The sequence below is a fragment of the Chelonus insularis genome, unplaced genomic scaffold (genome assembly GCF_013357705.1).
Source record: "Chelonus insularis isolate UGA/USDA-ARS -01 unplaced genomic scaffold, ASM1335770v1 contig_135_pilon, whole genome shotgun sequence".
In the NCBI taxonomy this organism is placed as follows: Eukaryota; Metazoa; Arthropoda; class Insecta; order Hymenoptera; family Braconidae; genus Chelonus; species Chelonus insularis.
This window is the reverse complement of record NW_023276376.1, coordinates 1,872,195-1,885,937: the sequence shown is the minus strand read 5'-3', so window position 1 is coordinate 1,885,937 and position 13,743 is coordinate 1,872,195. Positions and strand designations below refer to the sequence as shown.

The 13,743-nt window shown below is 30.4% G+C and overlaps 1 protein-coding gene across 11 annotated transcripts in view; it reads left to right on the top strand.

Moving 5' to 3' along the window:
• Khc-73 (Kinesin heavy chain 73) overlaps nucleotides 1-12,124 on the top strand; it is a 48,497-nt gene extending 36,373 nt beyond the window's left edge. The window contains exons 5-18 of one of the 11 annotated variants that reach the window (XM_035095936.1): nucleotides 26-868; nucleotides 942-1,191; nucleotides 1,320-1,462; nucleotides 1,824-2,171; nucleotides 2,289-4,137; nucleotides 4,263-4,438; nucleotides 4,773-4,944; nucleotides 5,289-5,312; nucleotides 6,962-6,979; nucleotides 7,877-7,948; nucleotides 8,338-8,486; nucleotides 8,813-9,761; nucleotides 9,896-10,069; nucleotides 10,164-12,124. In XM_035095936.1, coding sequence (XP_034951827.1) covers nucleotides 26-868; nucleotides 942-1,191; nucleotides 1,320-1,462; nucleotides 1,824-2,171; nucleotides 2,289-4,137; nucleotides 4,263-4,438; nucleotides 4,773-4,944; nucleotides 5,289-5,312; nucleotides 6,962-6,979; nucleotides 7,877-7,948; nucleotides 8,338-8,486; nucleotides 8,813-9,761; nucleotides 9,896-10,069; nucleotides 10,164-10,252 — 5,256 coding nt within the window. In that variant the 3' untranslated portion in view covers nucleotides 10,253-12,124. The remainder of the gene's footprint in view (nucleotides 1-25; nucleotides 869-941; nucleotides 1,192-1,319; nucleotides 1,463-1,823; nucleotides 2,172-2,288; nucleotides 4,138-4,262; nucleotides 4,439-4,772; nucleotides 4,945-5,288; nucleotides 5,313-6,961; nucleotides 6,980-7,876; nucleotides 7,949-8,337; nucleotides 8,487-8,812; nucleotides 9,762-9,895; nucleotides 10,070-10,163) is intronic. The other 10 variants (XM_035095943.1, XM_035095937.1, XM_035095941.1 and 7 more) reach the window with 10 other exon arrangements.
• The last annotated feature ends 1,619 nt before the right edge of the window (nucleotides 12,125-13,743 follow it).

Below are 13,743 nucleotides of genomic sequence, written 5' to 3'. Positions count from 1 at the left end.
AATATTTTTATTTTGATTTTTCTAGGATATTGATAATCTAATGACAGAAGGAAATAAATCCCGAACAGTAGCAGCAACAAACATGAATTCAGAAAGCTCACGTTCTCATGCTGTATTTTCTGTAGTTCTAACCCAGACTTTAACGGATTCAAAAAGCGGAGTAACTGGTGAGAAAGTGTCTCGAATGAGTCTTGTGGATTTAGCTGGAAGCGAACGGGCTGTGAAAACAGGAGCTGTTGGAGATAGGCTTAAAGAAGGAAGTAATATTAATAAGTCGCTTACGACATTGGGTCTAGTCATCTCGAAACTAGCAGATCAGAATTCAGCTGGTGGGAAGAATCGTGATAAATTTGTGCCCTATCGAGATTCAGTTCTAACATGGTTGTTAAAAGATAACCTGGGTGGTAACAGCAAGACAGTTATGGTAGCCACGATATCACCAGCAGCGGATAATTACGAAGAGACTTTATCAACATTACGCTATGCAGATAGAGCTAAGAGAATAGTTAATCATGCAGTAGTTAACGAGGATCCAAATGCAAGAATTATCCGTGAGTTACTCCAGGAAGTAGAAACATTAAAGGAAATGCTCCTTCACGCTACGGCTCAAGGATCATTGGTAGGTCAACGGCGAACGGATATTACAGAAAAAATATCCGAATCAGAACGATTAATGAAAGTAATGTCACAAACATGGGAAGAGAAGCTCGAAGAAAAAGAAAGACTGCAACATGAAAGACAACAGGCTTTGGAAAAAATGGGAATCAGTGTTCAAGCATCAGGAATTCAAGTTGAAAAAAATAAATATTATTTGGTCAACTTGAATGACGATCCTAGCCTCAATGAGCTTTTGGTTTATTATTTAAAAGTAAATTAGATGTTTATAGTATATTTAAATGATTTATTTTTAATATTAATCATTGTAATACTTGTTATTGTAGGAAAGAACTCTTGTCGGAGGCCGATCCGCAACGACGGAACAGGATATTCAGTTGCACGGACTGGGTATCTTGCCCGAGCATTGCGTGATTACCATAGAAGAGTCTGGTCTTTATATGACACCGTTGAATGGAGCGAAATGTTTTGTCAATGGAAGTCAAGTAGTTGAAAAAACACCTTTACTTCATGGTGATCGAATTGTCTGGGGAAATCATCACTTCTTCCGGGTCAATTGTCCTCGTAGTGCTACTGGTAAATATTCCTTTCTATTCTATTCTACTCTATTATATATTATTATTAAGATTCATGCCAAACTACAATACAGACTTCTAGCTATTGTGTTAGCATTGTCATTATTAAATTGAATAAACTTATGACAGCGATCAGCAGTGAACCTCAAACACCGGCACAGAATATTGACTACAACTTTGCAAAAGAGGAGCTGATGTTAAACGAACTGTCTAACGATCCCATCCAGCAAGCTATTGCGAGGCTCGAAAAACAACACGAAGAAGATAAACAGGTAAACTTAGAAATTGTGTACTTGGCTGTCGCTTATTTGAGATACAGTTTCATAATTCATTATAAAAGTTTAAAGAATTTTTTTTTTATTTTCTTATTTACTCGTAATATTATATCAAAAGTTGAGCTTAAAGAATTTTGTACAAATTTTGTCCTTGCAATTATAATGAAAAATATTATTTTAGCTTGAAATTTTGTATTTTTCTTTTAACAATAATTATATTAATCTTGAGGAAATTGAAATTCTAACGGATATTTTATTTTCTTGGAAATTTTTAGTTAATTGAAATATTACCTTAACTTTAGTCTCATCAAGATATTCAAGAAAATTTTTTACGTTTATGCATTTAATATTATTTCAGGTCGCTCTTGAGAAACAGAGGCTGGAATATGAACGACAATTTCAACAACTGCGCAACATATTATCTCCATCTACTCCCTATTCTCCTTATGTACCTTATGACCCGCTTCGTGGTAGTCACAGTGGCAAACTTCCTGCTTGTACGCCTACAACACAAATGCGTGTAGAAAAGTGGGCACAGGAACGTGATGAAATGTTTAAACGAAGTCTGGGACAACTGAAAACCGATATCCTCAAAGCAAATTCATTAGTTAAAGAAGCTAATTTTCTAGCTGAAGAAATGGGAAAACAAACAAAATTCAGTGTTACTTTACAAATTCCACCATACAATTTGAGTCCTAATCGAAAGGTAAAATTTAAAATTAAATTATTATTATTTTTATATATAGATTTTTGTTGCTTTATGTTTTGTGTTGCTTTTGTTATTTATTTTTTCGTTTTTTTGTTCACACTCTTAAACAATTAGAGTGTATTTTTTCAGCGTGGAGCGTTTGTTAGTGAGCCGGCGATACTGGTAAAACGAGCCAATATGGGTAGTCAAGTATGGACAATGGAAAAATTGGAAAATAAATTAGTCGACATGCGGGACATGTACGAAGAGAAAAAATATTACAATAATTATCAGCGATTGCCAACAGCAAAAGATGACGGATCAGAAAAAGCACAAGATCCATTTTATGAGTCTCAGGAACATCACAATCTTATTGGAGTGGCAAATATATTTTTAGAAGTGCTCTTCCATGATGTACGGTTGGATTATCATACGCCAATTATTAGCCAACAAGGAGAAGTCGCTGGTCGGCTACAAGTTGAAATTAGTCGTATTAAAGGGCAATTCCCTCAAGATAGAATATGCGAAGCTGGATCAGATTCTGGATCTTCTGAGCATGAAGAATACTCAGGATCAAGCCAAGTTACTTGTAGAGTAACGATAAAACAAGCTAGCGGTTTACCATTGTCATTAAGCCACTTTGTTTTTTGCCAATACACTTTCTGGGGCCATCCAGAACCAATAGTCGTAGCTCCATTAGTAAATGCTGACTTACCAGTCAACAATAACAATAATAGTCAAAGAGACTCTCTCGCTTTTCAGTTCAATCACACAAAAGACTTTACCGTTCCTGTTACTGAAGAATTCATGGAGCACTGCTCAGAAGGTGCATTGAGTATTGAAGTATGGGGCCACAGAAGTGCTGGATTCTCTCGTAGCAAGCCTGGCTGGGAAGTAGAACAAAAACAACTTGCTAAAGCACGTTCCCTCGCTGACCGCTGGTCGGAACTGACGAGGAAAATAGAGCTATGGGTTGAAATGCAAGAGTTAAACGAACAAGGAGAATATACTCCGGTAGAAGTGGTCACGAAAAATGACACTCTGACCGGTGGAATTTATCAATTACGTCAAGGACAGCAGAGACGGATACAGGTCCGAGTTAAGCCCGTACAAAATTCCGGCACGTTGCCAATAATTTGTCACTCAATTTTGGATATAGCCGTTGGCAGTGTGTCTGTAAGGAATCGTTTTCAAATACCCCTAGACAGCTATCAAGATGAAGATCTCAGTATATTAAGAGATAAATGGAGTGATGCATTGATGAGAAGACGACAGTACCTGGATCAACATCTTCAGAAGCTTATGAACAAACAAAATAAAACTGAACAAGACATTGAAAGAGAACAAAGTTTAGTTGACCAGTGGGTCAGTTTAACTGAGGAACGAAATGCTGTTCTCGTTCCTGCTGCAGGCTCTGGCATTCCTGGAGCTCCTGCTGACTGGAATCCACCCGCAGGCATGGAGCCACACATTCCCGTATTGTTTCTTGATCTCAATGCCGATGATCTCTCGACTCATCAATCTGGCGAAGATGTCACTGTGACTGGATTAAATTCAATTATTCCTAAGGAACATGGCAATAAATTTTTTACTCTGCCAATTATTAAACTATTTGAAAAAGATGTTTGTGCTATTGCTGCATGGGACTCAAGTATTCATGATGACGTACATTTAAATCGAGTTACTGATCCTAATGAGAGAGTATTCCTTATCCTCAAAACTACCGTCCGACTCTCTCATCCAGCACAGATGGATCTTGTCTTAAGAAAAAGATTAGCATTAAATATTTACAAGAGGCAAAGCATTGCTGATCGACTATTGAAGAGAATTGTGCGTAATGACTGTTTAACGCAAACTGGTGTGACTTACGAAGTTGTTTCTAATATACCAAAGGCTAGTGAAGAACTGGAAGACCGAGAAAGTTTAGCTCAAATTGCTGCCAGTGGTGAAGATAGTGGCTTGTGTGATGGAGAAACGTATATTGGTAAATATTTTTTATACTTTAAGAATATTGAAATATTTTCTCGTTATAATATTGCTTTTAGTGATTTTTTTAGTAAATTTATAAAGAATAACAATTTTTTACCAATTGAATTCTAATTTTAACAGAAAAATACACACGTGGTGTCTCGGCAGTGGAAAGCATTCTTACCCTAGATCGATTACGACAAAGTGTAGCTGTGAAAGAATTATTGCAAGCTCAGGGTCAACCGTTGATGCGCAAGACAGCCAGCGTACCAAACTTCTCGCAGGTACTTCTGCCACTACGACGTCTCGGACGCACTGTATGCTTCTTTCTCATTTTATTTGGAATGCAGTTTTATCATGGTTTGCATCGTGGAATGATTTTAATTTAAAAATTTTTTCCGATTTAAAACGATTTTTTTGACGATTTAAATGAAAAAAAAAAAACATTCCATTCATCAATTCTTCTTTGTTCACAATACTTTCTCTAGTATAATTTCTGATTTCTCTAGCATAATTTCTGATTTTTGTTACAACTTGCACTCTGGGCTCTTTTGGTTTGTCAACTAACACTGCTCACTTTCATTAAACGTTGCAAACGTTTAATTATCTCTGATAATTTACATAAAAATTGTATTTTATTATAAAAAATAGATCATGCGGTTCGACACGTCCATGGATTCTCTAAGTGTTACCCGCTCGGAGAGTGTTACTGATCTCAACTCCGAACTTAATGGCCTACCTCATCATCCACGACGAGCATCTGTTGGTCATGCGAGAAATGAAGATAACTTATTAAATACACCAACAAAACCATTTGGCATTGGTAAGCACTATTTAATCAAATTTTCATTTCATATTTTAATTTCAATTAATTTTAAGAAAAGTGTAGGTACAAGCTAGAATTTAATCTTATTCTTAATTTAAAAATATACAAAAATCAACAAAATATCTCTCAACCATTTAAAATAAAAAATTTGCAGTACACTGATAAAAAAATGGTAAGAATTGGACAGTGTACAATTATACATTATTGCGATCAATAATTATCAAATAAAAGTTAACAAGTGAATAATTATTGCGCATAACACATGAGATAAAGATTATTTACAATGCGTAATGCATAAATAATTTATTGATATTTTCCCTAACAATTTTTTAAAAACTCAGCGGTAGTGACACGACAACGACAAGGTAATTTTATAATAAATGAATCACTAAATAAATTGCTGCATACACTTCTGCATTGATTTCATCACGTGGCAGCGCTGCGTTAAATTCGCAGATTAATCAGAATTTTTTTTCAATAATTGCGTTCATGTTGTTAATACGCTGTGCTGCCAATAATTTTTGGTAGCTTCATCATATGATAGTTAAATTAGCTTTTTTGCAGACATTATTACAAATCACTTTGAGAGTAGATTGATGAATAAAATTCACGATATCAAGATTTTTAAGTCTGAATCACTTAAATTTGTATGCAAATTGAAATAACTTTCCCTCTTAAAATAATTACCAATCATTACCTCATTATTATTAATCTTTTATAATGATATCTACAATAATTATAGTTATTATGAAAAATTATTACTAATCTTTAAAAGTGCATTAAAAATATTTAAGATTAGGTTTAATTCATTATTCATCTATTTGATTATGCTTTTTTAAATAATTAAAAAGTATACGGCTTGTTTTTGAATTGTTGCTTATGCTGTGTTTATTATTTTAATGTCCATTTTATTACTAAAATATAAAAAAGATCCAAGGAAATTTTAATAATTATTTGAAATATGAATTTCAGAAGACTTAGGATAATCCTACATGTTATTGATAATTGAAAATTGAATTTATTTTCCAAATTGATTAATGTTATCTCGATTCTAATAAAACAAGAGAATTATTTTGTTTATCAACAAATTATTGACTCAATAGATATATATTGTGTCTACTTGTTAATGTTGTTTTATGATAAGTTGAGTGAAATTTTAAACATTATAATAATTTTTCTCTGGATCTTTCACAGCTATGTATTTGATTTTTATTTATAACCTATTACTGAAACCAATTTTTCAACGTTTATGGGATTGAAGCTATTGGTTTTGAATCTTGAACAAGCCGTGATTTTTTATTATCGATTTAATTTTTTCAATTTTTAATAATCTTTTCTATTTTTCGAAAATACATTCTTTTATTCTCTTTTACTTCATTCACTGCTTCGCAACTGAAAACTTTCTGATGTAAAGAAGTATATTCTGATGATGACTGATGAGTCATGGAACAAGAAAGACTAATATAAATAGAAGTCACGTAGATTTTCACTGATAAAATAGCTTGACAATATATTACACAGTCTTAAAATTATTTATTAAAATATGAAGATTATTTGATTGTAATATTTTTTATTATCCATTGGATATTACAGCTTTAATCACTTTTTTTGTTATTGTGCTATGTTCAACTTAGTATCTTGCTTCAAGTGTCAAGAAAAGAAATGAGTTGATAAAAAGAATTACTTCCACTTTACAATATTTTCTTACATACAATTATCTGAGGTACATGAATAAAATGTATCTATTTTCATATTTTTAATGGAAGAATTCCAAGTTGAGCATAGCTATCATTTTAATCAGAATGAGCTCTAGTTTTATTGGCAATAGGACAATTAAGCTCTACCACTTGAATAAACGGCCTAAAAATAATAAATAATATCTTTAATTGATGATTGAGAAATATAAAAAAAATTTATTAATTTATTTGAATAAACTAATAAATTGATCCAACTTATTTGTTCCTATGTTTTAACTCTACGTCTCTTCTACTACTACTATTTTGGCCCATCCAAGGCTCCATTCTCAGCTCAGGTAAAATGGAGTCTTGATTTGATATTTAATTGATAAAGTTAAAGTGACGGCGACTATAACGATTAAAACTCATTAGTAAATCTGTATCGTGAGTGGTTGAGTTGTTGTTTTGCCTCTCTTACATTTAAATTGCACAATAATAATCATTCATTCACAAATGTCTGAATTTGCATGAAAATATCTTAATCACTAGTAGCTTATAGCTATCAAGTAGATATATACATATTATTAATTAATTTATAATTAGTTACAAATTCATTACTGATCATGATTATTTGTGGCTTATTGATGATCTAGTAATTCATATGTGCTGTCATAAATGTGCTTTTAACGGTATTGGCAGCTTCGAAAAGAAAAACTAATTAACGAAACGTTAATTATTTTTATTGTTGTAATAATTTTTATACATATTAAGTGATTATGTGAAGCCTCTGGAACTGCATTTTCTAAGGGGATTTGGTTGGTAGAACTAATAGTAATATTTTAGAAAAAATAGTCAATGTAATTTTAAGTATTTGTTCAAAGTCAAATAGAAAATACATTGATGTATTTAACAATAAAAAAAAAAAAAATAGCTGGAATGTGCATGACATGTCTAGAAGTATGACCTAATAGAGTAGATATATCGCATGAGTATTGGAGATTTAGATCGCAGTGTTGTGATCATTGTTATAAAAAAAATACATTGATGAGAACATCATACATACTCTTTGACTTTGAACTGACGTGAGATAATACCAATAAAATAAATGTCCGATACATGATAACTAGTGAATAGATTAGAAATTGATAACTATGTAAATAAATGATGACATTTATTTTGTAAATAATTAACGAAAACTAATTAAAATTCGCTTGAATTTAAGTGTTATAACCGAAATGTTTGTCTCCTTTCAGCGAGACCAACTTTTCTGAATCTCAACCCAAACAACTCACTGACACGTGTGCAACAAACCACCTCTTCCAAGTGTAGGTGACACTTGCTTGGTGTTGTAGACTATTCTTCTCTATTGCTTTTGTTTATTTATGTTTTGTTTTTTAGTTATCATTATTTAATGTATTTCAGTTTATGTTTATGTATTATACAATATTATTATGTACAAAAACAAGCTTTACTAATATATTAATATAAACAATGAAGCTTATAGCAATCCACGTTTATATTTTAGTTTTTACTCGGTTTTGTTTAATAATTTATATAGTTAAAAATTTTTATTTTATTTCAGCCATTTTATTTTTCAGAGAATATTCTTTTATGTTTATTATTTAAGTTGATTAGTTTTTAGAATAGTTTTAAATAATAATTATTTATAACCCAGTTTTAATAGATTGATTAATATTGAACTATTATTTTTAAGCGTCTCCAAATATGGGAGGTAAACTTGGTCTTCGAATGACAACTCTACATGAAGAAACTTCGCACAGTGGTAATCATTCATCGTCCTTGCTTGAAGATGATGATGAAGATAAAAGTGATATTGATTATTCTGAATATGAAGCGTACAAGGTAAAAATAGAGTAGCTTTTAAAAAATCCTTTAAAAAGTTTGGTGACAATGAAAATCTTTAAATAAATTTTATTGGAAAAATAAAATTCAAAACTTTAGAATTTTATTATTATTTATTTCTACAGTAGATATATTTATAAGATAATTATGTAGAAAGGCCCAAATTCTAAAATTTTATTAAAACTTTTTAAAACTTATTTTAAATTAATTGTAATCGTTGAGTAAACTGTTGAACTTCCTTTAATCGTCAATTAAAATATTTCATGGATGTTCAACAGAAAAAATATTATTGATATGAATCGTTAATATAACCTTTCAAATTCTAGGCACCTGCAAAATTGGTAAAACCATTAACAACATCTCGAACCCTCGACTCTCTCGCAGAGCTTCAATCGACCAAAATTAATACTCCAAGTATGAGTAGCAGTGGATATGGATCTCAAGCGGTTTCAACAACAAATTTAACGTCGGATGATTCGATTTCGATAAAATCTATTAGCGTGGATGAAACTCCTGATGTAGAGTACCGAAATTTAATCGATAGTAAAAAACCGGAAAAGATGGATAGTTCTCTAGTAGAAGAAACTCCAGAGGAATATTTAGGTGAAATCAGTACTGATTTAGAGAATTTATCAGTATCGCAGCATAATGCTGAAAATGCAAAAGAAAATATCGAACGACGAGAACGAGAAAATCCAATTCACTCTTTCAAAAGCGATCTAAGAGAGGAGTTAACTTTGAGAAATGAAATTGAACCACGGAATAAAGAAATTTATGTAGAGCAAAATGTCGACAAAAGAAATGAGATGGAAATAAGTCAAATTTCAGGTTCTAGTGACGATAGTCCTTTGGAAGGAAATGCAGTTATCCATACAAAATTGACACCAGGAAAAGTAGTACGACGACGTAAGTTATCTGGCAATTCATCAAGAATTCAAAACAGTCAACACAGAGCTTCATTTCCAATGGTCCGTCCACATTTCTCTGAAAGTAAAGTTGCTGCCAGATTAGAGCAATCTTTAACGTCAGATATGGGCTACGAAAATGGTGACAATAGTTCATCTGAACGTATTGATGATGATGTAAGTGACAAAAGCTCGGCTTTTGGTTCGCGACATGATTTGACGAGAATCGAGCCACCACTACCTGACTGGGTGGTTGTTGGAGAGTCAGTGATGGTACGGCCTTATACTTATTGTGGGGTAATTGCCTATATTGGACCTACAGAATTTGCTTCTGGAACTTGGATAGGAGTGGAACTTGATGCTCCAACTGGTAAGTTTATTTATTGCGTTCATGAAAATGTTTATTTTTAATTTAGAAAAAATATTGCTACATTTACAATAATGATAAATTCAAAATTCAGTAAAATTCAGACATTATGATAAAAACAATTAATAATACTTTAGGGAAAAATGATGGTGCTGTAAATGGTCATCGCTATTTTACATGTCGACCTAAATGTGGAATATTCGTTAAAGTGGATAAATTGATTCAAGATAGGAGGGGTAGAGCTTTAAGGACTTTCACCAAACAGGAAACTTTACCACCACCATCAGCAATGCGTCGAAGTGCCAGTCGAGGTACACATTAATTAATCAATAAGTTAATTCACCTGTTGAATATTTCTTTTTGAAAATATTTCATAATTGATTATATATCTATTGTAAATTTCAGGTGAAGGATTGCATTCATTGCATCGAAGTCGAAGTCGTGGAGAAGGCCTCTCAACAACTGGTACCCGATATCCACCTCGTGGCAAATGAGCGGGATTATATTATCGGGTTCGACCTAATTTGAAAAAAGTAATATCCTAGTTGCTACATGCCTACAATATATGTAGCGGCGATGTTTTCAGTCCTTTAGAAATTAGGGCAGCTAATTGATAATCAATAAAATACCCAAAATATTTGGAGCATTAGTACATTCATTTTGAGAAGGATCATTCAAAAGAAATGGAAAAAAAAGCAAAAAAAAAAATTATCAAAAAATTAATTAAAAAAAATTTCAAAGAGATAAAGCCGAAAAGGCATATTTATCTATTCACATATTTTAGAAGTAGACTCAGTACATTGAATAAAAAAACAATGGAAAAATTATACTAGTTATTAATAAATAATTTTTAAGCATTCCATAGCATTTATTTTAATTTATTAACTTCAGTTTTTTTAAAATTGTACTCATACGAATCATTGTTATATAATAGAAATAAATCTACGTGATTTTATTGATTTCATTTATTATTATATAAATAATTTGAACCACAATTTAGATGCTCCGCGCCTAAATATGACATTTAAGATGTGTAAAATTCATTATACTACGTATTAAAGACACGTCGAATTTAGAAAAGTAAATTTCGACACATTTTCCAATACGAATACTTTCCAAAATTGTTATGCAATTTATAATAATGGAAAAGTGTCGTGTATTAATTCAACATAAAAAACATACCCAATAAACTCAGAATTATCTACCATGTTGTGTAGACTGTTTAAAGATTTTATATATATACAATTGTTTCATATATTGTATTTTTTTAGCGCAATCTGTTAATTAAGTTTTTTTTATCGTAAATTGTACCATAAATCATTTCTTCTCTATTATTTTTTTATGTTATTACATGAGTACGAAAATTATTTATAATTATTGCTATTATTTTTATGTTCATTATAATTATTATAATAATAATTATTTGTATCATTATTACTTTTATGAAATAATAGGACTTTGATAAGCCCTTTTTATAAATTATTGTTTTTCGAAAAAACAATTAGAATTTTAGTGATTTATGTGCAGTAGAGATGCAATATTAGTGAAATAAGTTAAGCCATTGGGGAGTAAATAATGAGCTTATTTGATTATATCAATTGTTTATTATTTAATATTAATTTAATTGTAAATTTTTGTAAACTGTGACTGGTCAATTAGTGTTATAATTTGTCGTTTGGATTTAAAATTTAACTAACATGTAATAAATCCTCGATATATTTATCACACAAGATCAGAAATTAATTGATTTGGCTCATGGAAACCTAGTCTTCTAAGTAATGGATCCTTTTACAAAGCAAAATCAAATTGTAATGGACTATAATATTTTTCGAAAACCTTCCTTGTGAAGTGAGTGAAATAATAAATAACAATACAAATAAGATAAAATACAAAAACAAGTAAAGACCGTACATTTAAGATTTAAATGAAATTTGTCCATATTGTGAAAAAAGCTATTCCTGTCCATTTAGAACAATACTAATATTATCACTAAATGTATTATTACATGTAATATTTATTGAATAAAATAATTATCTTAATTGTAACGTTTGCTTCTCGTATTAATAATTAAATTTATTTGAATATTCATTAAAATATTTCCGTTCGTAATAATAACAATAAAAAAAATATTAATAATAAAATTGAATACGATAAGTAAACGTTATGATTAAAAGCACCTGTCCATTTTTGGTAATTGAAATTGTTAAAAGAAAAATAAAACACAATTAATGAAAAAAAGTACTCATGTCACAGCAACGCCAATAAAGATACATATTTTGGCAACTATCATTATAAATAAAACTATAATTTCATTCTCATTTGATTTATTATACTTTTTAATGTTAATAATACATTCAAACACATAACTTGCAATATGAATTATTTTCACGAGTATTTCAGCTATTTCCCTGCCCTTTACTGCCTATTATGGCAATTGAAATACATAATTAAACTTACGCACAGTTATAAAATGTATGTAAATAAATTCATTACTCGAATTTTGTCCGCGTAGAAAAGCTCATTTGAAAAACAATAATAAATCAATAACTTGAAAAAATATGTAGATATTGCAGAGAAAAAAATACATGTGCAAAAATGTGTGCAACAAATCACAATCATTAACATCATTATTCTACACTCGTGAGCACGAGTTTTTTGTGTTTTCAGAATGTTTTATTGAATCTCTGAAGACTTGGCTAAAAAGTATCTTAGCTTTAGAAAGGTGAAAAACACGAGTGCTAATGTCATAATTCGTGAGAGAATAAATAAAGAAGAATATATTGTTGTAATTGTATTATTTTTCAAGCAGTCAATAATAATAAGGATATAATAAAATAAGAGAAATAAATGAACAGTAATAACAATATCAGTCCTCAATTCACGTATATTATATACTTATTCCATCAATTTTTGTCTTATTTCCAAGTATCATTAATCTATAATTATAATTATATTTAATACAAAATAATTGATTCATAAATCTATTATTGATTAATGAAAAATCCAAATTACTTTAAGAGCTAATGAAATACAAACATCAAAGTATATGTATACTTTCATTTTTATTGATAAAATAAATATTTAATTTAATCGTCTATTCATCACTTGATTGTTTTTATCAAAATATTGTTTTAATTAAAACAAGGCAAATGTAACGCAGTCATTGGTGTCCTGCTGAATCATATTGTACTGTCTGACTGATTTAAATTGAATGGGATGAGTCCTGGGCTTCAATGTCATTGACTTAGACCAAGGTTTTCTTTCTCTTGCCAAAAGTTGACCGCTGAATAGACCTTTGGTCACGCTAAATTATTCCTTCTGATAAAAAGAAACAATGACTCGTTTTTCTCTTTATTTAAACCAATCGATATTCAACCTGATTCCCTATCTAACTACAAGTAGAAAGTGTTTGAATTTAGTCAGACTTTTTTTTCTTTCTCCATAAACCCTTTATGCAAATTTAGCCCTCTAATCCTAAATAGATCCAACTTATGCATATAAATTGCTGCAAAGAATTTACTCACCTTTTTCTGCTTTTTTTTCTTAAGGTCAAAGAACTAACAGATCAATCATTTATGAAAATACTTCCACGAAGCCACTCGTAAATTCTTTGCAAAACGGAACTCACAGGAAATTGGAGTTTATTGACTTTAACGAGTAGCTTTAGAGCTTTTTTTTAGTGTCATAGTAAGTAGAAGTATTTATTTTGGAGAGCTTTAAAAAAGTTATTTAGCTACATAAATATTTCAGTTAAAAGAGTATTTTATTCAGAATTCTTTTATGCAAAGTTTATTCCGATTTTTTAATTTTATTTAATTTCAAAGGTTTTTTCTTTGGTAATTGAAATAATAAATAGTAGTTATTGAATTTTTTTAATGGTTTCTTTATTATATTTTCAATAACTATTGAGCACTAGAGATGCGATTAATTTTTTATAACTATGATCATGCAATGAAAGGCTAATATCTATTAATAGACCAAATTC